A 23219-nucleotide genomic window follows, 5' to 3' on the forward strand; every position below is an offset into this window, starting at 1 on the left:
GTCCAGTTTGCAGCATTGTTGTTGTGTTTGCACCGGTTTGTTCAGTTGAACTAGACCTTTAAAATGATGTACAAGTCAACACATGTTGTCAAAGACTATCTTTTAACCCCCAACGGGCTGTCCCCCAAAGATGACATCCAATAACTATGTACACAGAATAGCAACGGACTATTACCAGTAATAGTATGCCAAATTTGGTTGTGATGGCTCTTGTCGTTTCAAAGTTATAGTCATCCTAAGACTTAATTGTATGTACTGTATATGTATGGGCTTATGCAATATAACACGAGCTTGTGAACATTGGGAGGATCATCTGCAGACATTAAATTTTGTATGAAACTTAATTTCAACATACACAAAAAAGAGTTATATTATGGTGCATGTCCAACATATAATTTGGCTGGGGATAATTGAAGCCAATCACTCAATAGGTTGACATAATATCTCTTTTGTCTGCTGGGGGATATAAAAATTTATTTTCTTTATGATGTCTGTCTGTCTATCTGTCCACAGGACATCTCGAGAATGAGCAGTAGACGTTAAATTTTACGTGACACATGTGGGGGGTACATACTCATACCTTGTATTTAATTATCATGAGGAAAGACAATTTGTTAAAATTGCAGTTAACTTGGTGATTAAAATAATTTTTTATTGTAAACTGAAAATAAGTTTTAATATTAAGTTGAAACATTCAGAATAAAAACAATGTTTTCATTAAGATTGCCAAGGCCAACATTTTAGCAGGACTTATATATCTCATGATCGTTTCCCTCTTTTGCAGTCGTTCTTGAGCTCAGACAAGAAGTTCATAAAAATACCTTATTGACATTCTGTATAAATTGAACACATTTTTCTTTATCATATATCAAGTTCCAACACACCATGAAGAAGTCTCCATTCATTAATTGGATGAACCCAATGTATCCTTTTTTATATTCCTTCTCTTTCAAACTACTCAAATACCAAAAGATAATTTTTTTTTTTTTTTTTTTTTTTTTTTTTTTTTGCACTTAATATTAAGTACTCAACTGGTAAAACAATGAACCCAAACAACCAAAGTCCACTGAAGTTACAATAACACTATTTACTTCAAGAGCAGGAAACGGGCCCATCCAACTTCATCCATTCTCCGTCCATAGGTTTGACTTACTTCTGTTATTACATGGATTATCTTTTACCAGTCAAATCTCAATTCAAAATATTAATTAATTGGTGAAAGAAACATGTACAGTAATGTGAGTTATGATTAGTTTAATATTTTTCATGATTTATTCCAACTTACAGATACCAGTGGTAGAGACTTCAGCAAATTTTGGAGATGTGTGCTGATGAAGAAATGCTTACTCGAGACATCTCTTACTTCTACTGACACAAAATCAGCCACTCTGTTTGTCCAACATGCAAGAGCCTCTTCAGCCACCAGCTGTATGCTTACATTGAGAAATTCTTCTAGCTAAAAACCAATGCAATTTGAGTAATTTTCAGTATATAACCAATTCAATTCAATAATTCTTTATTGTAATTATTTAACAATTATACAAAATTGTATGACATGCGTCACTAATCCTATTTTTCAGTCAATAAGCTTCGTCATGTATAAAACATTTAAAATTAAAATTAAATAAACATTTCAAATAAGTGATAGCAATAGTAATAATAATAAAAATGCATCCAATAAATAACTACACATATACACATATTATAAAATCTGTCATATCAACTGAGTCGCACACCCTTCAGCTCCCCACATCTTTCAGCTCTGACAACGCTGGTTGCTGAGTTCCAGAAACTCGCCCACAGAATAAAATGTGTTTACTATTAAATATTTTTTTAATGCTTTTTTGAATTTTGATTGATTTGTGATAGATTTGATTTTTTCTGGTAAACAATTAATAAATCTGACACCCATCTGAGATGGGAGATGGCCATGAAGCTGTAGTCTGTGTTGAGCAATTCTGTAGTTTTCTCCAGCTCTTGTATTATAACCATGGACATCCCTACCTTACACCAACGTACACCTGAAACGACAGAACATACTCGTCTCAAACACATACAGCGCTATACTATACAAAGTCTTTGTGCAGGCAATGTCAGTAATTTGACCTCCTTAAGGATTCTCTACACTACTCTCGGGAAGTTACGTTATTGATTATGCGAACAGATTTTTTTTATTTGTAATATAAATAATCTTTGAAAATACGAATTTGGACAAGTACCCCACAGTGTAATTCCATAAGATATGTGTGGAAAAATTAGTCAATATTTTTTATTTGTAAATAAACATCTGCTACTTTCTTGATCATAAACTAACATCATAGATTATACCTTATTATATTTTCACTCACCAAAACTCCACCAATTAAGGTTACTAGTAAAATTTTATAACCTTCACCATCATACCTATTTGAAGAATGATTTTTATGAATGCAATGATTGTATCTTAGTTATCATTTTGTAAATTCAAATGGTTAGGTTTTACTACATATTTATTACTTATAACTCTTTTTATTCTGTTGATGAGTTCATGATGGGCCGCTGGGATGAAAATTTTGAAAATTAAGAGCAACGAGAAAAATCCCTGGTTCTGATTATTGCCTTTCATTAAATAATAATTTTAGTTGACAAATCATCAAATAACTGATGTATTTTTTGTACCATTACTGACGCTTGAAATGCAATTGTTGTAAATTGTTTTTATGCAATAAAGGAATATTAAAAAACTCGTACTTACTATTATATCCATCAATCTTATTAATATCACAAAAATTATGTTTTGTACATAGCAGTGTCCACAAAAATAGATGACAGTGTTAATCTTATACTCTAAAAACAAACAATAACATAAATATATTTAAGTTAATTACTTACAAATTAATTTTATCTGCATACAACAATTTGTACTGAACTTTCTGTGTGAATCCAATATCACCAGGAAACCTGCACATTTTACTAATCTTAGAGCATATATACCTCTTTTGCTCCTTTTAATGTTTTTCTACATATAAACATGGTGAGAAGGATTTTTGACAATGTGTTTTTAGAACTTACTGCTTAAATATAATAGTAATGTTAATTCAAAAATAAAATAAATCTTATAAAACCCACAACAATATCCCAACATGGGTATGTACTCAAAATGTATCATACAACCATGAAGGAGATACTAAAAACTGATCAAATGATTAGAAAACTTACTTCCAAAATATTCTCTTTGTATGGTACAAATACAACTGATTTCCACATCAAAGACTCTGAACTGGTTGGTTTCTTTTCTTTTGAAGACAATGTGGGTCCTTCAAGCCTGAGACCATCACAGTACAGAATATTGGTTCTGCAGTTATATCTCACATGTACTTCAATACCTATAAAACAGATTGATTTTTTATTATATACGTTAAAGTAAATATTCCGATCAGTGACTGATTGTACGAATACTGTTGTATTCCAATCTCAACTTGTATGAATAACTTAGTGCTGATGCCACTAGTGGCACTATGATCTGTAGATCTAAGGTTCAAATCTTATCCAGTGTTGAAAATCTTTACTGTTAGAAAAATATAATGTATATGTTTGGGGAAATGTAGCTTGGGGAACGTAAAAAATAATGTGTGTGTGTATATTTTTAATACAGATAACAAATTTATTTCGAATTAGTTTATATTTTGTGGAGATAAAAATCAGTTAAATTCCCTTTACAGATAAATAATCAACATTTGGTTTATGCAGGTAGTAGCCTATATAAAAATGCAAGAATTAATGGATTTTTAGTTAAAATTCTCTTTTTATTGTTGATATTTAAGTTCATTTAGTCATCAGCTCGTCCAAAATTTAACAACATACATTGTACAACTAATACATTTAAAATACACTCACAGAATTACTAAAAAGGCAACATAAGATTTCAATAATATTTGAGATCACTGACCACTCTCTTAAACAGGGATATAAGTTAGTACTTAATTCTTTTACTTCTTTCAGAGATTGACAAAATGGTAAGTAACCACTTAACAGTTTTTGAAGTAATATTACATTCATAGCGATTGCATAAGAGTGCTGCTGATGTAATATAACACATGTTGTACTGTTCCTGTTTTATTCTGTTGTCTGCTGTAATATTGCGCAAGAATCATTTCTATTAAAACCATGTGTCTTTAGTTTGTTTTTTTCTAACTATAGTTCATACATCAACAAAGTATTATAAGAATACTAACCCAATCAATTCTCTGAAGGCAACGTGCATTTCACTTATAAAACTAATAAAAATAAAATACAGATAAAAGTGTATTGTGTCCTTTTAAATTTATGTATAGACTACTGACCAACTAAATTTGGAAACTACATTTAATGCAATGATGATGAGAAATCTTGAAGGAAAAGAACTGTCATGTTGAATAGACATCTTGTAAATTGGTGGCGTTTGGAAACATCACAAACTAATTTGTTATTTTTATCTGATACAGAAATAATCAGCTATTTTAAAAGAACTCTTCTCTTATACCATGGTTTTTTTAATCACTTTTCCAAAGTCTAATAACATTTAATTTTTTTTTGTGGTCACAAAAATAAAGAAAGCCTAATTAATTACCTGCACTGAGTTCACAAAAATGAGGGACATCAATAGTAAGTCTTGTGAATCCGTTTATTTCTGGAACTTTACTCTTTGGTCCCAAATAAAGAAATATTACCAGTTTGAAAAGAGCATCCAAGAATGTGATCATATTCCCACTCCATTCCACTATGGCTTCACAATCTGTAACAAAAAGGTATAAACAATTTTATCTTTATTTATAACCATTTTGTATTGTTAAATTTTAATTTTATTGTATGATGATGTAACATGAATTCCATAAAGGTCAAGTCTTTTTATACTTAAGTTTGTTTTCACAAAAACACTTTTAATACATAGTGGCTGTAATTGTAGTCAAACTTGGTTTTCAAATGCAGTTATCTGAATACAATTATATCAGTGAAGATTATTTTGAACTATCAAGTAAGTACACCTCTACTTAAATAAACTCTTAAATACTTATATTGTGTCTATACCAGTAATGGTGGAAAATACTGATGAAAGAGTTTGGATTCAGAACCAACTTAATTTATAAAGTTGAAAACAAAATATTAAATAAAAGTTTAGTTTAAATTTTGTTTAATGTTTATTCTTTGTATTCATATTATTTTAGAAGAAGAAAATTATTGGATGTATACTCTTGCTAGATAAAACAGTACAAACATAATAAGAATACAGATTCATTTGCAAAATCTATAAAAACCTAGGATCACTTGCAGTTAACAACCTCTTGCATAGATAGGATCATTTGCAGAACATTTAACCACCACTTGAGCGTATATGTTCTCTCATAGTACAGTTAATTACCTCTTGGCATAGGTAGGAACATTTGCAGAACATTTAACCACCAATTGCACATACATAATCTCTCATAGTACAGTTAATTACCTCTTGGCATAGGTAGGATCATTTGCAGAACATTTTACCACCACTTGAGCGTATATGTTCTCTCATAGTACAGTTAATTACCTCTTGCATAGATAGGATCATTTGCAAAACATTTAACCACCACTTGAGCGTATATGTTCTCTCATAGTACAGTTAATTACCTCTTGGCATAGGTAGGAACATTTGCAGAACATTTAATTACCAATTGCACATACATAATCTCTCATAGTACAGTTAATTACCTCTTGGCATAGGTAGGATCATTTGCAGAACATTTTACCACCACTTGCACTTATATGATGGCCTTGTGAACATTAGATTAGACCAAGTACATTCTACAATTAACACATTTGTTATACACTCAACAAATTTAAAGCAGGTTTTGAAGAATATCAAAGAAAACCAACCTTTTTCTTTGCTGCAAATGGACTTGATCAATTGAAACTGTGGTCCGAGGTGATATCCGTGCTGGGTCAACGCCCTGTACACATCGACCTGTGAGAATCGCAACGGTTTGTGACCGTTGGTAAATAAGGGCTCCAGTGACAGTTGCGGTCTCCTGATGACATTAACCAACCCTGTAACCCGAAGCAGCAGCTGGCCACCCTCACTCTCCTGGTAGACCTCGAAATGGTGAGAACCTCTGAATAGAGAAACTTCCACACTTTCTTCTGTAATATAAACCATTTACAGTGAATGTTTTCATTTATTTATTTATTCATCACAAACAAATTTATATTTAATAAGCGTATTACATAAGCTTACTTATGAAGCCAATTACATGCATAGAAGTATTTTTAATTAAGAAATACCACCAGGTTTTTCTACTTATTATCCAGACAATCATCAAACATCTGGATATTCTTATACGTAATAGTATACGTTAATAATTATATGGTACTGTAATTTAAATTATTACAGCAAGACTTTGGAGATTTGTCCTATTTTGTTCAACATGTGTATTGATTGTAAAATGTAGTGAGGTTCATTAAGAATTTGGGCAGTCTGTGGACTACTATGTGTTGAAGTAAATACTGTTTGGACAAAATAAGTTTCAATAGGATTACAGATGCAGATATCTTGACATGTAAAGTGAGGGGAATATTGTCTATAATAAGGTGTTGGTTGCAAGATTGTATGATTCTAATGACTGCTTTTTTCATTTAAAAACTTTCCCAGTTTAAGTTGAAATTCGCCAAAAAACAACCTTACATCTCAGATATTTTTTTAGCAAACTAAGCTTTGCATGAAATCTTCAGACAATATTTCTAATATTCCCATCCACTACCACCACTTATTGAAATCAAAATACTTGTTTCAAATTTGATTTTCATCTGGCTAGTACAACCATGTAATAAATAACCCAAAACTGTAAAATATAAGTTTACTACATGACTGTGGTATAATAAATATTTTTTTAAATTCCTTGAAAATCCAAAAATGCCAAAAAGTACTGTATAAATGTACAACTCGGAACTATGAGATATGATACATGAAATAGAATATATAGCCCATTATGTATGTTAAAAGTTTGTATACTTTTAAACATTTAAGGTTCAGCTTAAACTACTAATTTATTAATCTATTTCTAAAATTACATTTTTAAAACAAAAATTTCATCACCTACTTGATGATTTCACAGGAATTCTTCCAGTCACGACAACGTCTTCCATTTGTATAGCTTCTTGCTTAGAATCCAGACCTTTAGTGTCTATTATAATTTTCCAGGGGTAGCTCTAAAAAAGATATTATTCTTTGCTGGACATTTATATACATACACACGAGGGCTATTCAGAAAGTAAGTCCACCTGACGCACACCAACCACGTGTATATTGGTATGCTCATGCTCGGCACCTCAGTCAGCGTCCAGCTGTGACAATAGGAAAATCTCTTGCCCATTTTTTCATATTAAATTTTGAAATGTATATTGCAATTGAAAATCCCTCCAGTTGTGAAGCGTGGTCTGTAATTTGCTTTTTATGAGCAAAAAACTTCAAACCAATAGAAATTCATCGGGAACTGTGTGTAGTACAGGAACAACGTAATGACAGAAATTTCTATCAGGAAGTGGTGCATTCAGTTTAAAAATGGCAGAACAAACATTCATGATCAAGAAAAGAGTGGACATCCAAGCATTGTGACTGACAATCAGATCCCCAAAGTTGATGAAAAGATGCATATAAAACCGCAGTTTCACAATAACTGCATTTTCTTTATGTTTCCCACAAGTTTCACAGACTTTATTATTTGAAGTTGTTTCATAGAATCTTCGCTACCAAACACAAGTACAAATTTAATGCACGATGGGTGCTAAAAATGCTTATAGATCACTATAAAGAACAACAAATGGAGGCAGCTTTTACATTTTTGGAGGCCTACCACAGTCATGATGATGCACAACTGGATCGAATCGTAACAGGAGACGAAACCTGGAAGAAACATGTGAATTGTGAGACAAAATTACAATCCATGGAGAGGGGGCACACAAGTTTCCCTATTAAACCAAGGAAATCTCTGCAAACTTTGGCGGCAAGGAAGATATGGCAACAGTGTTCTGGGATAAGCAAGATGTTCTTCTTATTGATTTTGTCAAGTGAGGTGCAACAATAAACTCTGAGCGGTCCAACTAAACATTGTAAAACCTTAGGAGAGCTGTCCAAAACAAGCGCCAGGAAAATTGTCATCCAAAATTTTGCATGGAATACCCGAACTCACTCAGTAAACCGTATGCAAGAAGTCTTAAACTCGTTCAACTGGAATTTTTTCCTCATCTCCCCTACAGTCCTGATCTTGCCCCAAGTGATTTTCACTTGTTTCCAAAAATGAAAACCTGGCTAACAACACAGGGTTTTGACAACAATGAGGACAGCAATCACTGAGTGGCTGAGATCAAAGGTGGCAGAATTCTATGACACAGGAATTTCAAAGCTTGTCCACCGCTATGATGTGACTGAATTTTTATTATGATTATGTAGAAAAGTATTATTTTAGTTCCTCTTTTATATGTATATTATAAAATGTTTTTCTTGTACTTGGTTTTTTTAATTACAAAACGTTCCTTACTTTCTGAATAGCCCTCGTGTACATACACTGTATATATATACAGAAGTTTGTGAAACCCTTTTGTGAACACCTTGTGTATATACAGTGCCAAACAAATCACAATTGAGAGTTATCGCGAGTTGGTCATGCTCGCTTGCGTTGACGGATTTTGTGAGAAAAAAATACCATAGGAATTGTTATAAAAATTGAAAAATAGTTGGTATCTTTTAATATTTTTTTTACCTATGAATATAATATAATACAGTTATGTTCCTGATCTCTCTCTTAATATTTTAAGAAATTATTTCTATATACTACAAAAGTCTAAATAAACCACAGTTTTTAAAAATAATATACTGGTTATGATAACATGTATTTTTGTCATTTTTATTTGGCCCAGTTCCAATTATTTTCTTAATGCAGTTATGAATTTAAGTACAATACCTGTTACAGCTTGAAAAGCATATGAAAATTAAATGTTTTACTATGATTTGTTGGTAAATCTTTTGTATATATTTTAAGAATAAATTTCTTATCTTCTTTATAATGTAATAACTATCATTTCCAAAATTTAAACAAATTGCACACGTACCAATAACTGAGCAAGAGGTAATATAACCTCATTCTCCACAACATGTTCAGACCAGAGTTTAAATTCTTCTGAGCTGTCATCTACAACTGCTGAAAGCTCAGACTTTTCTTCTGTCATCTATAAAAACACATGCCATTGTATATATTTTATCAAATACCATAATGCTTTAAAATGTAAATTTGAATGGATGTCAATGCAAGCTGCTCATAAGTAAGTATGTAGTTCTAACAGAAGTTATCACAGTTAGAGCATAGCCTTATGAGGAATAATAAACATCATTATAGGCCTTCATTACTACATAGAATGTTCCACAATTTTCATTTTTCCTTCACAACTATAGTGTGAAAATGACCAGAGTTTGCTTTCAATTAAACCAATAAACAATATTGGGTTACAATAAATTAACGTTTTACTAATGGCTTTATTTAAGAGAATTCAAATAAATGTTAATGCCTCATTAACTTTTGTGGGCTCTCATTTGCTTGGAATCCCAAGTTGTGATTGTGTCCAGACTATTCATGTTCAAATCAACTGTCCCTGAATTAGAATACATACAATAAAATATACTTGGTCCAAAATCCTAGAGAAACAAAGTTGTAAGTGATAAGTGAAGTAACCCAGTGGTTAATTTCAGTGGGAACGCAAGGGAACGGCGTTCCTTACCTCCCAAGAGTGCCGGAACGCAAGGGAAACGCTTTTTAAAACTACGAGTACAAGTTTTAGTTAAAAAAAATTGTAGTAGGATCAATATTATGCTATACTTGTTTGCGAGTGACTCGTAAGCAGATAGTAAGCGCCCGTACAAGCAGTTGTGAGCTGTGCTGTGATGAGTCCTTGCACGGAATCAGGCAGGAGGAAGGTGACGGGCTAGTCATCCTAGTTCGCGCATGCGCGGCTGCGCCTCTCAATAACAAAGCAATACCCAACCCCACCCCCTTCCTTTCCCCCTCCATTCCTTCACCCGCGCGCCACCGCCCCAGTGATCACAAGTGTGTTGACTAGTTGACTTGACCTTGGTGTGTTTCGCGTTTAAGTTACAAGTTGCATCGCATCCCATCACGCTTAAGTTCGTTTTTGAGGTGCAGGTCGTTGATTGTGTTCGTGTTTATGCTTATTTAGTGCTGGGTGCAGCTAAATAGTTTCCTAATTGACTATGACTACCAGAAAAATTGTTGATTTCTTTAAACCTAACCCTAAGAAACAAAAAGGTTATGCGAATAATGAGAACTGCAGTTCGGAAGCATTGACTACAACTTCAATTTTTGATCAAGATAAAAAAGAAGACGCAATCGGATCAATGAGGATAATTGCGATTACCATTCCCCTTCGACTTCCTTGTCGGTCAAAATAGTATCCAGGTTGGTGGGTTTGGGGATCTGATGCAGACGAAGCTAAGGTTAGTAATGAAAATAATGATTTTGTTAATAGGGGTGAACAGCCAGTTTGTTGGTCTGAAGAACAAATTGTTGAATTTAAAGCTAAAAATCCATGGTTTAATTGTGAACAGAGAACTAGGTTTGCAACGTTTGCCGTAGTGTGAGTACTCTAGGTGCAGAGAAAACGAAGGGCCTAAAGATTAGCGAAGAGTGGGTTTTAGGAACTGTTACCTGCTTATGGAAACAATAAAAAAGACCAGCAATCCTCTCTTAGGAAAAAGATATATTTTACAACCGTGGGTCTCGAGCTCATTCTTTAGCTGAAAAAATACTCCATTGAAGCTAAGAAAGATACAATGAAAAAAGCTGTTGCTTCATCTATGCATAAAGAGCAGCAGATTGTAACTGAGCGCATTTTCCGCACGGCTTATAAGCAAGCTAAACTAAATAGGCCATTTTTTGAGTTTGAAACTGAAATTGATCTTCAAATAATGAATGGCTTAGATATGGGCGAATCCTACATTCAAATGTTGCTTGCTCCAATATAATTCATCATATTTCTGATGAAATGAAATCAGACTTGATAAATGGCCTAATCAAGTCAGACTCAAATTTTCCCTGCTTTTGGATGAAGCCACTTCAGTTTCAAACAAAAATGCTTTGGTGGTTTATATCAGAACTGTTCTAAAGGGAATGCAAAACCCTATGACAGTTGTTCTTAACACTTTTTGAGCTAAATAGCACAACATCAGCTGGTATATTACAAGAACTTTTAAATCAGTTACAAGCATTAGGTCTAAGCTTTGAATTCATGAAAGACCATATGATTGCTCTAACTTGTGATGGTGCTTCAGTGCTACTAGGCAAGAAATCTGGCCTTGCTATACAGCTTACTGAAACCGTTTCCCCAACTTGTTCATTTGGCATTGTTTGAACCATCGTTTTAGAGCTTGCCGTGCACGATTCCATAGAAGAAGTAGCTGGGAATCAATCATTTTTAAGATATTCATGGATAAAAATTAGAAACATGTTTAGTTGTTCACACGAAAAACAGCAGGAAGTTGGCAGAAGTTGCTAAAGGACTAGAGGACAAATGTTGAAAATCGGCCGTGTTTTAGATACTCGTTGGTAGCCTCCAGCTTAATGGCGGGTGAAAGCAGTTTGGACAGATTTTAAAGCTTTTGTACAATCATTTCATTGAAGCATCTGAAGACAAACAAAGGGACTCGAAGCAACGTTCAACTTACAAAGGGCTTTGTAGTACATTATCTTCTACAACTTTTGTACACAACCTGGCATTGATGTTCGATGCTCTAGAAGAGTTATCGGATTTGTCTTTACAGCTTCAAAAATCAAGCCTCAACCTTATCCAAGCCCACAGTGATGTAAACACTGTTAATCAAAGTGTTTGAAAAAAACGAGTTTGAAAACATGGGTTAGACGTTCAGTGGAAGCTAAAATTGCTAATTGACGATTTGAATGTTTCAAGATGTTAAACTTTGTGTAAGATCCAAGATACCCAGTATTCCAGAAAAACAGTTCTATCGAGCCTCGCTAACAACTTGACCTTCAAGGTTGCTATCATCATCTTCAAATGCGGCTGAACACTACAACCAAAAATCATGAATGACATCAAAGTGATTCCACCCCATGTATTGGCCAAAAGACTTATCCATCACCTACGGAGAATGTGAGAATCCAGCGAATCTGCGATATAGATTTAAGATTAGCAGCTCTCAGGATATAATTAGAGACTTCAGACACTTCAAGCAGGGACTGAAGCCTATGTTAAGTGGAGAGAAACCTACTATTCTAGAGCAACCGCCGTCGTTTAAGAAACTGATTTCCATCATAAATAGTATTGCAGTGTCTAGTGCTGAATGTGAACGTGGGTTTCTGCAATGAATCTAATTATGTCCTCCTCTTAGATCTTCACTCTACATTAGCGATGTTTGCGATTTATTGCGGATCAGGCTCCTAGGACCTCCTGTGGCTAGATACAATTCCCGAGCGACACGTCAAAACCTGGCTGGCGAAGGGACACCATTCTGCACTTGACACCAAGTCAAAACAACGAGGGCAGAAAACTTACCATGAAGAAAGCATTGCATTGTGGGAACTTTTTTTCCTAAATCTGTTTTTTTAAAATATCTTTTAGAATTTTCAGAACATTAAGTTTTCATTAAAATAACTAGCCTATGCCTAACTTATAGTTGTGTTCTGAACTCAAGTTTCTAAGTTCTTTTTTGTACTTACAGTTAGTTTTTGTGTATTGTTTGTTTTGTTTCTTTTGTAGTTTTCACTTTAAAATATTAACAAACAACTAAAAACTAAGTTTACCAACAGTCTTGGCATTGCCTTACAATATTATACTACAAATCCGTACATATTTGTTATAATAACTAATAAGCAAATAAAATAATCAACCTTAACTTTTTAAAACTACACTAAATTTAAAAAAATGAAACCGTGTTACTCCACTCTGTGTGTCATTTATTTTGTGTGTAATTAAACGCTTCCTTTTCCTTTCCAAGAAGTTGGTTTATTTTGAATGTATTTAATATTGTTTTGTACCCATAAGGTACGGTATGCAATTTTTTTGTAAAATATGCAAACTTGTAAAAAAGCTGTTATATTAACAAACATCCATTTACATATTAATAATGTATTATTATTACTACTGTAATGTGTATAAATAAAACTGTGAATAAGGCTCAATTTTGTTTTTATTTTACCATTCATTAAAAAATTAATATTGGCGAGCTTCATTGATTCAAACAAAATGGTCAATGAAATCAAACCAAATATTTCTGGAAATTTAAAGTAGGCAACAAGGTGTTAATGGAGTAGAGTAGAGTAGAGAGTAAACTCAATAATTTAAATTCATGTTTTTATTTTCTTACATCCTAATCAAGCACCTTTAAAGAAAATAAACAGCATTAAAATATATCACTTGGTATTTTATAAAAATGAATGTATTATTATGTCTGGGTGGCCTAAAAACAAAGGTTTACAGTTATAATTTTCAAAGTTTTCCTGGGTGAGGGCCCCCCTCCTTCCTGGGTGTATTCCATACCCACCGTCTGAGCTTCCCGCTTTAAGAGTTCCCACACCTAAAATTTTAGAAATTAAGCACTGAAGTAACCACGGTTTTACTCAATGCTTGTTGGATTGAGGCATAAGAGCAGTTGATTACCACTGATGAAGCAATTCAATTTACATCTGTTGATTGAAGATGGCTATCCACAACAAGGCATAAATATTTCAAAATTGTAACTATGTGGTCAATGTTTCTACACAGTATGATCAGAAAACTCAGATATTAGTTATGATTCCAGACTTACATGCCTAAGATTACAATAGACTGAAAAGCTGTGCATTGCATAATTTGAATTTTTATACCTGCACTGATGTATTTCTGTCCTACTTTTAAACATTTTTTTTTAATTGAAAGACAAATGAAATTACTGAAAGTACTTTTTTCTATTGTATTCAATTTCCAGCTTTAGACTATCACCACGCCTTTCCGATAAGACTTAATGAGACAGAAAACTGATAGCTTGTTGGTATAGATCATTGTATAGTAAAATTTGAATAATGTTTCAATGAGATATGTAATATTCTAAATACATTTAGGAGTTATAGGGAAATAAATCAATTATATTTATGAAAATACAATTTTATGCTTTTACTATTTGAAAAGTATATACTGAAGAACCTTGCAAGTTGAATTTAAATAAAACCAGTTTATCTAATCATAGAGTTTTTAATCATAATCTAGTCAATTTCTGCTCTGGTTATACTGTAGGAGTGGGGGAAGATAAGGGAGACTCCACTTGATCTCTCCATAATAAATGTAATATATTCTTAAGACTCAGAAACAGCAAATGCTACAAACCATTTTGATAATTCCTGAGAACTCAGTGAACCAGTTATCTGCGTGGTCCCATGTGACAAGGGGAGCTAGCGAAGGAGTTCCCCTGGATACTGGGTACTCTACAGGTGGATACAGAGCGTTCATATCCAACTCTACTTTGTTCAGGTATAACCTGAAATTAAATAATTATAAATTAATTAAGTGTTATCTTTAAATTAAAGTTTTTCATTTCTTGAATTTAATAATTTTTAACCTAAAAATAAACATTTTCTTAAAAACTGACAAACAGTTATTATTACATTTTTTTCTATTTATGGTCAATTAGATCCTTAACAAACTAGCACACAGTATATACTCGTATATTAAAATTTTCGTTCAGCAATTATAAAATTAATTATGAAATTTTAATATTGAGTAAAATACAATTGAAAAAAATACAAAGGGACCAGACATTGTCTGATTTTAATTTAGTTCAGCATATACATCAATTTGTAAATTTCTTCAGGAAACGTCTTCATTCTTATTTTTAAAGATTTTCAAACCAACAAAATTAAGCAATTTCTTAAATAAATTTTTTGTATTAAAAAAGTTAAAAATTTGTTTAGACTGTTATAGCAATTTTTATTTAATGTTCAGTATTTATAGACCATTAAGTGACTAAAAATTATAAAACCCACTTCTACATTATAATTCTGTTCAAAATATTTAATTTAAATGTAGAGTTAAAATGTAACTAAAAACATACAGACCCAAAAAGGTCTCTATCTAGACTTTACACAACTTTCTGCTAGTATGAAAAAGGTGAAGTAAGATATCTGATATGTGTAAAATAACATTTTCTCATGCACTGGTATTATTTATTACTCAAAATCTTTTGATAAAATTCTTAGGATGAAATAAACTTTAACTTTGAATTTGAAGTAGTGTGGGTGAAATACCAAATTAAGAAGGTGCAACCTGTTTTTTTGTGTTCACTTTTCTTAAATTTTAAGCCTTTAAAGATAACTTACTTAAAGAGAGGAAAAACAAAACAATCTATCACTCCACAATGATCAAATGTCTTTAAATTATAACCTTAATGGTAGTAGTAGTTTTGAGAACATTTTAACAAGCATGAAGAAATTTGCTGATAATAAGGATTTAATTTTTTTACTCAATGTATATGAAATAAATCATAAGGGAGTAATATGTTTTTAATTAAAACAACTTATAAAATTATATATTTTTAATGAAATATCACGTATGGAAATTGCATTTATTTACATGTAAAAACGTTTCACTAGTTTGTTCATATACATACTGTAAAATATTCATAGCCTTATTTTCAGTCTTTTGTCTATAAGTATGATTTCAAGATACCCTCAATTACTAATCTGGAACCCATCAATTCTTCTTGAATGATCAAATAACAAATCTTATCATATTTTTTCTGTTATCAGGAAAGATACCTTAAAGAGCTGTGGAAAAAAGTATAAAAAGTTAACCTAACAGAAAAATGTTTTCACCACTGTTAAAGAGCTTTGACATGGAAGCTTTACATCATGTTTGTTGACATGGGAGTAAACCAACATAATTTTCTAATCAGACTCTCCTATAGAAATAGCTTGACAAATAATTATGAAAAAGATAACCTCAACATCAATATAACAATTCTAAAGGTATAATATAAAGGCAGAAAACACTTAAAGCTAAATAAAAATTAAATTACTTGAATACTATTGACTAGTGACAACTTACTTTCCTAAAGCGCACAAAAAGTGCCTGATGTTGGACTCAGAAGTTCTATTGGTTAGAGCAATGTTGATACACTGAGGACTCAGGGACCGCCGCAATATGGCTTGCATCAAACCATGAGGTGCTATCTCCACCACAATTGCATTTGCAGGAATGAAAGCACAGCCCTCTTCAAACAGTACTGGGTTTATTAGATTGTTTGTGTAGTATGCTGCTGAAGCCAGTTTGGCATCTTTAGTATTCCACTCTTTTGCTGTTACTGATGTACTTATCCAATTTGATGATCTTGCTTTAGGGTTGGGTATCACCTACAATAAGATAAGAAAACACTTAAATAATTGCAATCCTTTAATGTTGTGCAAATAACACATTAACATTAATTTATTAATCTACGGGGTGGCACATATGTCAGTTTTCCCAGAAGATAAATTTAAAGGCGTTATAGGTTAACTGAATAAAACATTTTTAGGCAAGAAAACAAATTCATTATATGAAATTACTGAATTTACTTAAATTACTTATATTACCATATAATGTTATAGCAGTTGTTCGAAATGTCCACCTTTATTTTGTATACACTTCGTACAACAACTGAGAACAAATTTTTAGCAATAAAGGTTTATCGTTATGAACAAGTTCAAATGATAATGGTGATATTATTGAGCACACTATTGACCATCTAGAGGCACGTAGACAGGTATCAGCAGTCCTGCTAGATTACAGTAAAGCTTTTGATTGCTTAGGTCAAGACCTAATTCTGAAAAAACTTTCAATTTTGGGGATAGGGGGACTGGCTAAAGAGTGGGTGGCAAGTTACTTGAAAGGATGCAGTCAATTAGTTGAAATTCAGCAAAATACAAATGGAAGAAGATATTATTCATCTTTTTTACCAATGACTTCTCAAGTTTCATCAGGGATAAAAATGTTGAACACATAATGTATGCAGACGATACAGCTCTTCTTTTTACACATAATACTGCACAAGAACTACACTCAGATATCCTACCATCAACAGATAAAGCACTGCAATACTGTCTTCATAATGATTTGGCCATTAACCCCTTAAAAACAACACTGATAAATTTTAGCAGAAAACAGGAACAACTACCAACAATTTCAGAAATCACAGTAGAAAAAAATGCAAAACTTCTAGGTCTGACAATTGATGAGGAACTCTCCTGGAACAATCACATACATGACCTATCTAAAAAAACTATCGTCCGGAATATATGTGGTGAAGAGGATTATGTGGATAGGAGATCTAGAAACAGCTAAAACAACATATTATGCTGTGATTGAATCACATATAAGGTATGGATTGATCTCATGGGGAGGAACATCTGAAGGACACCTTAATAAAATCCTGCTACTCCAGAAAAAGGCTGTTAGGGCACTCGCCGGACTAAACAACATTGACAGCTGCAGGGAAGCTCTCAAAGCCATAAATCTTCTAACAGTCCTAGCATTCTATATCCATGCTGTGGTTATGTTTACAAAGGACTTGGACCTTCCTAGGAACGAGGATTTTCACAAATACGATACTAGAAGAGTAAACGACTACATTTTTCCTGCCAATCACACGACACAATACAGCAAGAAACCCTCATATATTGGCCACAAAATTATCAACTCCCTACCAGATCATATAAAAACTGCTCCAATTAAAAAAACTAAAGAAAATACTCTGGGAATTTCTGGTAGAATGACCATTCTACTCAATTAAGGAATTCCTGGATCAACTGATCTGAAGAAAAACTGAAAATGTTACACACCAAGAATTCCTCTTTTATTATTTATTGTGACGCCATTGTATTTCTTAATGAAATTACAAATAAAGATGTTTGTCTATTTTCTATTGTCTATAGATCCAACACGGCATTCCTCACAGGTCTATTTTGGGGCCTATTTGTTCATATGCTATGTAAGAGAATTACCTAGTTTACTGAATGGAATGTACCTAGTTTACATAATATGTATATTTGCAGATGATGCAAGTGTCAGGATGAACGAATCTCAGCTATTAGGCTTAGAATTCAAAACTTCAAAACAATTATCAATTATTATCAAATCAGAGTAAAACCAAATTCATAGTATTTTCAACAAATTATTGTAAGGCAGTGTTAGAACTACATATAATATTTAAAGAGAAATTATTAAAACAAGTAGACTCAACAAAATTTTTAGGATTAACACTTGATAAATATTTATCTTAGGATATACATGTTGACCATGCTATGCTTATATGAAGCTACTTCAAAATTCAAACTAAATAGAATAGTTTTATTACAGAAACATGCTGTACATATAGTTTTAGGTCTAAAGTAGAATAAGTCAATGTGGGATGAGTTTCCTCGCTTGGGAATAATGACAGTGTACAATCTGTATATTTACCAAGTATCCTGTATACAAAAAAGTAATGCAGTTCAAATGAATTCCCTGTATTGGGTGCTAAAAATGGGTATTCGTCTCATTAGAAAGACAACATAGCCATAGAGGCTCACAAATTAGAACGCTTTAAGAAAAAGACCAACCTATTTGGGAGCAAAATGCCTAAACAAATTACCATCTATAATTAAATTTAAAAATTGCTTTAAAAATTTAAAAGATGCCTTAAAAAATATTTTATAGCTAAACCGTTATATGAATTTTCAGAATTTTTGAGTAATCAGAACTTTTAATTTTAGAAAAAATTTTGGTTAATTAGTTGTAATTTATGTTTATTAATTAGTGTTATGTTATTATAGACATAAAATATACATTTTATAAATATGACACTATTTAATGTACAGACTATGTACTTTTAAAGTTGTTTTCAATTCAATTCAATTAAACCATATTTAAAATATATATATATATATATATATATATATATATATATATATAAAATATTTAAACTATTCATAAATTTTATCAACAGTGAAATAATTCTGCATTTAAAATCCATTCGACGACTCAAAATCAAACTTATTTTTATTACCATGGACAGTATAGAACACAATCTATAAAGAAATTGAAGTGGACTTTATGGATAATGATAGAAGCAACTTGCAAGAATGGTAAGGAAGATGAACATAACCAAGTGCTATTATCAGTCCTATATTACTGCCTCTCGCCAAGAATGAATTCAAATAAACAAACAGAATGACTCTATTTGACTTTGCAGTGTCAATTTGGCAGTTAATTTATAGTAGCTCAATATGATAATTTTGTTTATTATCCTGAGTTACGGTAATACTTTCAAAAAGACTTACAGTACTTTGTAAATATTTTTGATTCATATATATCATTATGTGGTGAAAAAAGATCAAAAGAACTTCAATATACAAAATTGCTTAGGATAAGAATTTAGGATGTAACACAACTAAATCTCTATAAATTTTGAGATATCACATAATGATATTACTGGTAATCTGATCAAATTAAAGAAACTCCTTCTACTCAAAAGTTGAATTTAATTTGTTTTGTAAGAGTTGTAAATGTTCATTACTTTTTTTAACATAACGTTGAGTTGATCACTAATAGGTCTGATGTAACGAGAATGGAAGGCTTTCTCACTAGTGTTAACGGTTTTCACAAACACTTTCTTCTCCTTGAGCACCCTGACAACTTCCAAAACATCGTCCCAGGGACCAGAGATGGTGCAGCTGTCTGAGGCGTTGTGACAAGCCACGTCCACAGAGGGTGGCAGTTGGTCTTTGATATCCTTGTATCCCATACCTGTACTCACATCAGTTTAGCCATTATTTTATGCATGTAAAGCCTTATTAGTTAGGAATTTATTACTTTATAACATTCACCAAATATTCTCAACTATGAAGATTCTCTAATGATAATAATAAAACATAATCGTATAGATTTGTTCTTTACCTATATGAAGATGGTAATTGTACAATATGTATGCATGTATTATTCTGTATTATAAATTAAAAGAAAAATACCTTTATTGAAGAGGTGGAGTTAGGGCTGTCAAGCTCTCTCTACCACTCAACCTCATATCATAAACAGAAAATTTACAATAATTGAATACAGACAAAGTAAAATTTTATCATATCATACTTACTATGAAATGCATATAAAATTAATTTATGAATATATATATATATATATATATATATATATATATATATATATATATATATATATTAATGAAATATAAAGTAGTAAACTTAAAAATGTAAAAGGGAGAAGAATAGAAAAAATAAAACACATAAGTTAACGTATAGGTTCTTGACTCAAAGTTATTTCATTTTGGCAGAAAGGTCTCGCATATTTTGTTGTGATTTTGGCTTCAGTTGTCTGCTGCCTGCTTAAATCAGAGTTTGGGATCCAAGAGTTCTGGTAAACATTTTGGTGGTGTATTATTAGTTGTTGGATTTATGTCACTTTCTTTTTCATTTGCATATTTTGAGACGGAAAACCCCCTTTCAGCTATCTCCTGTTCATTCCTTCTTTTCTTCTTTGTTAATAGCCCTGTTTGGGGAGACAGTGTCAAGAAAAAAAGATAATGTGAAAAAAGTACAGTGCTTATGTCCAATGTCTGGAAGAAACAATTTCAGTTTGGTGAGATTCAACATTATTATTTCCATTTTCATTCTCTTTTGCTTATTGTAACCAAGTCAGTACCCATCTATCCTTCTCAAAGATTCTTTGTAAGAATTGATACTGCAATTTTTTTCATCGTTCAATTTATTCTAAATATAATAATACCCCAATAAATAATGTATACATTACAGTCAACTGTATTTTAAAAGTAGTAATATTTATACATAAATTACGATTACTAATAGGTGTTTATCTCACCAACAGCAGCCATCAGCCCCTTGATCAGATTCCCGTCTAGACTGGCGCGGCCCCTGGCATATGCAGCCAACACCATCTCTTCTGCGGTAAAGCAACCATCTGCGTACGAGCAGCCTAGCTCCCCAGCCGAGTGGCCAATGAGGCCATCTGGCTGCACTCCCACTGCTTTCAGCATGTCAACCAGCCCAACCTACCACATACAGCATAGAGGAAATTATTATTACTATTTGGTGAAGGAGGAAACACTAGACCAATTATCAAATTAGTGTTGGGTCTTGCGAAAAATAACATTTACATTATAAAGAGGGGAAAACATATACAGACTTCTATTTTACCATCAGGTTAACATTCACTGTACAGTAGGTTTTCGAATTGTCAATGCTGTATTTGTAACACCAATTTAGACCTTTTAGAAAGTACAATTTTTATGGATATCTTAGTGATTTATTATTTTTAGATCAGACAAATTTAATTCATTCCATTGAAGTCAATTTTCAAATAAATCTGAACTATTTTCCACTTAGAAAAAGTATTGCAAATATTTAAATTCAATTATTGTTAGCTTATCAAACATTAAGTCCGGATGTTTACATTGTGACTAATGTTGAAATTCAGATTAATGATTAAAAACTTAGTTCTGTTATAATTTTGAAGACGAAAATAAATCTTATGACACAAAAATGTCATGAACTTAAGAACATGTACAATATTAAGACTTTTTCAGTTATTTTATGACAACGTGCTACCCTAAGAGCTAACAGTTTTGGATGGTTTATACCCGTCAGTAGAATCCGCACTAAGTAAAGCAAAAAAAGATGTATCACTTAAATCTGGGCAACTTGATGAATGTCCAGGAGTGGCACATCACTAACCACAAATGATTTGATATTGGGGTAAAAGAATTGATCAATATGTCTAGTTTACAATAAATATCATATAGTATTATATCTGTGCAAACGTCATTTTAAAATCATCATTTTTTTCTCATTATACAATTATTTTACATTTAATATAACCTTTGCTTACATTTTGGAAGTCCCAACACATGTACGGAGTTGGTCAATTCGGCGACTCCCTGAGGAAAGGGGTAGTTGCTAATGGGACTAAAAACTGAAGTCTTTTTATATACCTACAACTATAAAGTATGTTTATAAAAGTGTATTTGATACATAGAGCTTCATTTTCATAAGCTATAACTTTTGGCTCATTAGTATATAAATTATTACGAATCAAAATGCATTTTACTCAAAAATTCATATTATTTGTAACACAAAGTATTTTATGACCAATTACTTACATGAATATATAATATTTATATAAAATATTGTGATAATGGTTTACATAATGAAATAGATTTTTGTCACAAAGTGGATCAACCAGAGGCAACCTAGCTTTAACCAGAGCTATATACGTATGAAAAATTGCCAGTTTACATCGCAAGGTAGCTAAAGCAAATTGTTAAAATTATTGAAATTTATATAAGCAATTTTGTAAGTTCATATAATATTTACAGAGCGTCATATGTTTTGTAATCAGCCTTATTACATGAATATTAAGTATGACAAATAGCTCACCTGAACAGCTGCTATGCCCACAAAGCAATTGAGGATGTTGTCAAAAACTGTGGTGTCTTCACTTGTAAGAATATATTTGATATCAACACCCTTAGGACTCAAAACCTGTAAATAACAAAACAGGTATTGATAGTTGTTTATATAAAAAATCCTTTATTATTACGCTATAATATTAATAACAAATTATTTACTTAATTACTACACAATTATTATATTTTATATAAAGGGGAATCATATTATTGATTGTACAGAGTTTTTAATTCAGTTAATCAAACATTTTCTCTGAGATACTACTAAACTGCAATAATTCTTCCAAAATAACATTAATTTACTGAAAATTATTCATCATTATTGGTACCTGTTTTAATACACTTTAAGATTATTTTATTCCCTAGTTATGTTAAATGTAACTTAGTTGATGGAACAATCAGCAGACTTACCTTGAAAACTAAGTTCTAGGGTCCACGCATTTATTGCACTACAAAATTTTCAGCCAGTAGAGTACATTCTAGCTGTCTATTAACTTTGAGCTTCAAACACTTTCAACAATATCATCACTGAAGCTTTTGTACTACAAGGGTACCCACAGAATTTAGTCAGGAACCAAATCCGGCTTGCCCAATCTAACAACAAACCCCCATCAAAGACCAAAGCTGATAACTTCTTATCCCTCACAACAACATTCAACCAAGGCCCACAACAACTAAATTGCATATTAAAAGATGGCTTCAAAATTTTACAAGACTTCTCACACAAATGATTTCT

At 32.0% G+C, this 23219-nt stretch overlaps 1 protein-coding gene across 1 annotated transcript in view; it reads right to left on the reverse strand.

Annotated features, from left to right (window-relative positions):
- LOC124368898 (fatty acid synthase-like) overlaps positions 1-23219 on the reverse strand; it is a 98076-nt gene that overhangs the window by 43093 nt on the left and 31764 nt on the right. Inside the window, exons 11-21 of the mRNA XM_046826410.1 lie at positions 22455-22559; positions 20881-21070; positions 19568-19797; positions 16084-16388; positions 14368-14518; positions 9094-9210; positions 7086-7194; positions 5866-6129; positions 4589-4753; positions 3199-3365; positions 1286-1456 (exon numbers count right to left, since the gene is read on the reverse strand). Coding sequence (XP_046682366.1) covers positions 1286-1456; positions 3199-3365; positions 4589-4753; positions 5866-6129; positions 7086-7194; positions 9094-9210; positions 14368-14518; positions 16084-16388; positions 19568-19797; positions 20881-21070; positions 22455-22559 — 1974 coding nt within the window. The remainder of the gene's footprint in view (positions 1-1285; positions 1457-3198; positions 3366-4588; positions 4754-5865; positions 6130-7085; positions 7195-9093; positions 9211-14367; positions 14519-16083; positions 16389-19567; positions 19798-20880; positions 21071-22454; positions 22560-23219) is intronic.

Source organism: Homalodisca vitripennis, chromosome X, assembly GCF_021130785.1.
Source record: "Homalodisca vitripennis isolate AUS2020 chromosome X, UT_GWSS_2.1, whole genome shotgun sequence".
Taxonomy (NCBI): Eukaryota; Metazoa; Arthropoda; class Insecta; order Hemiptera; family Cicadellidae; genus Homalodisca; species Homalodisca vitripennis.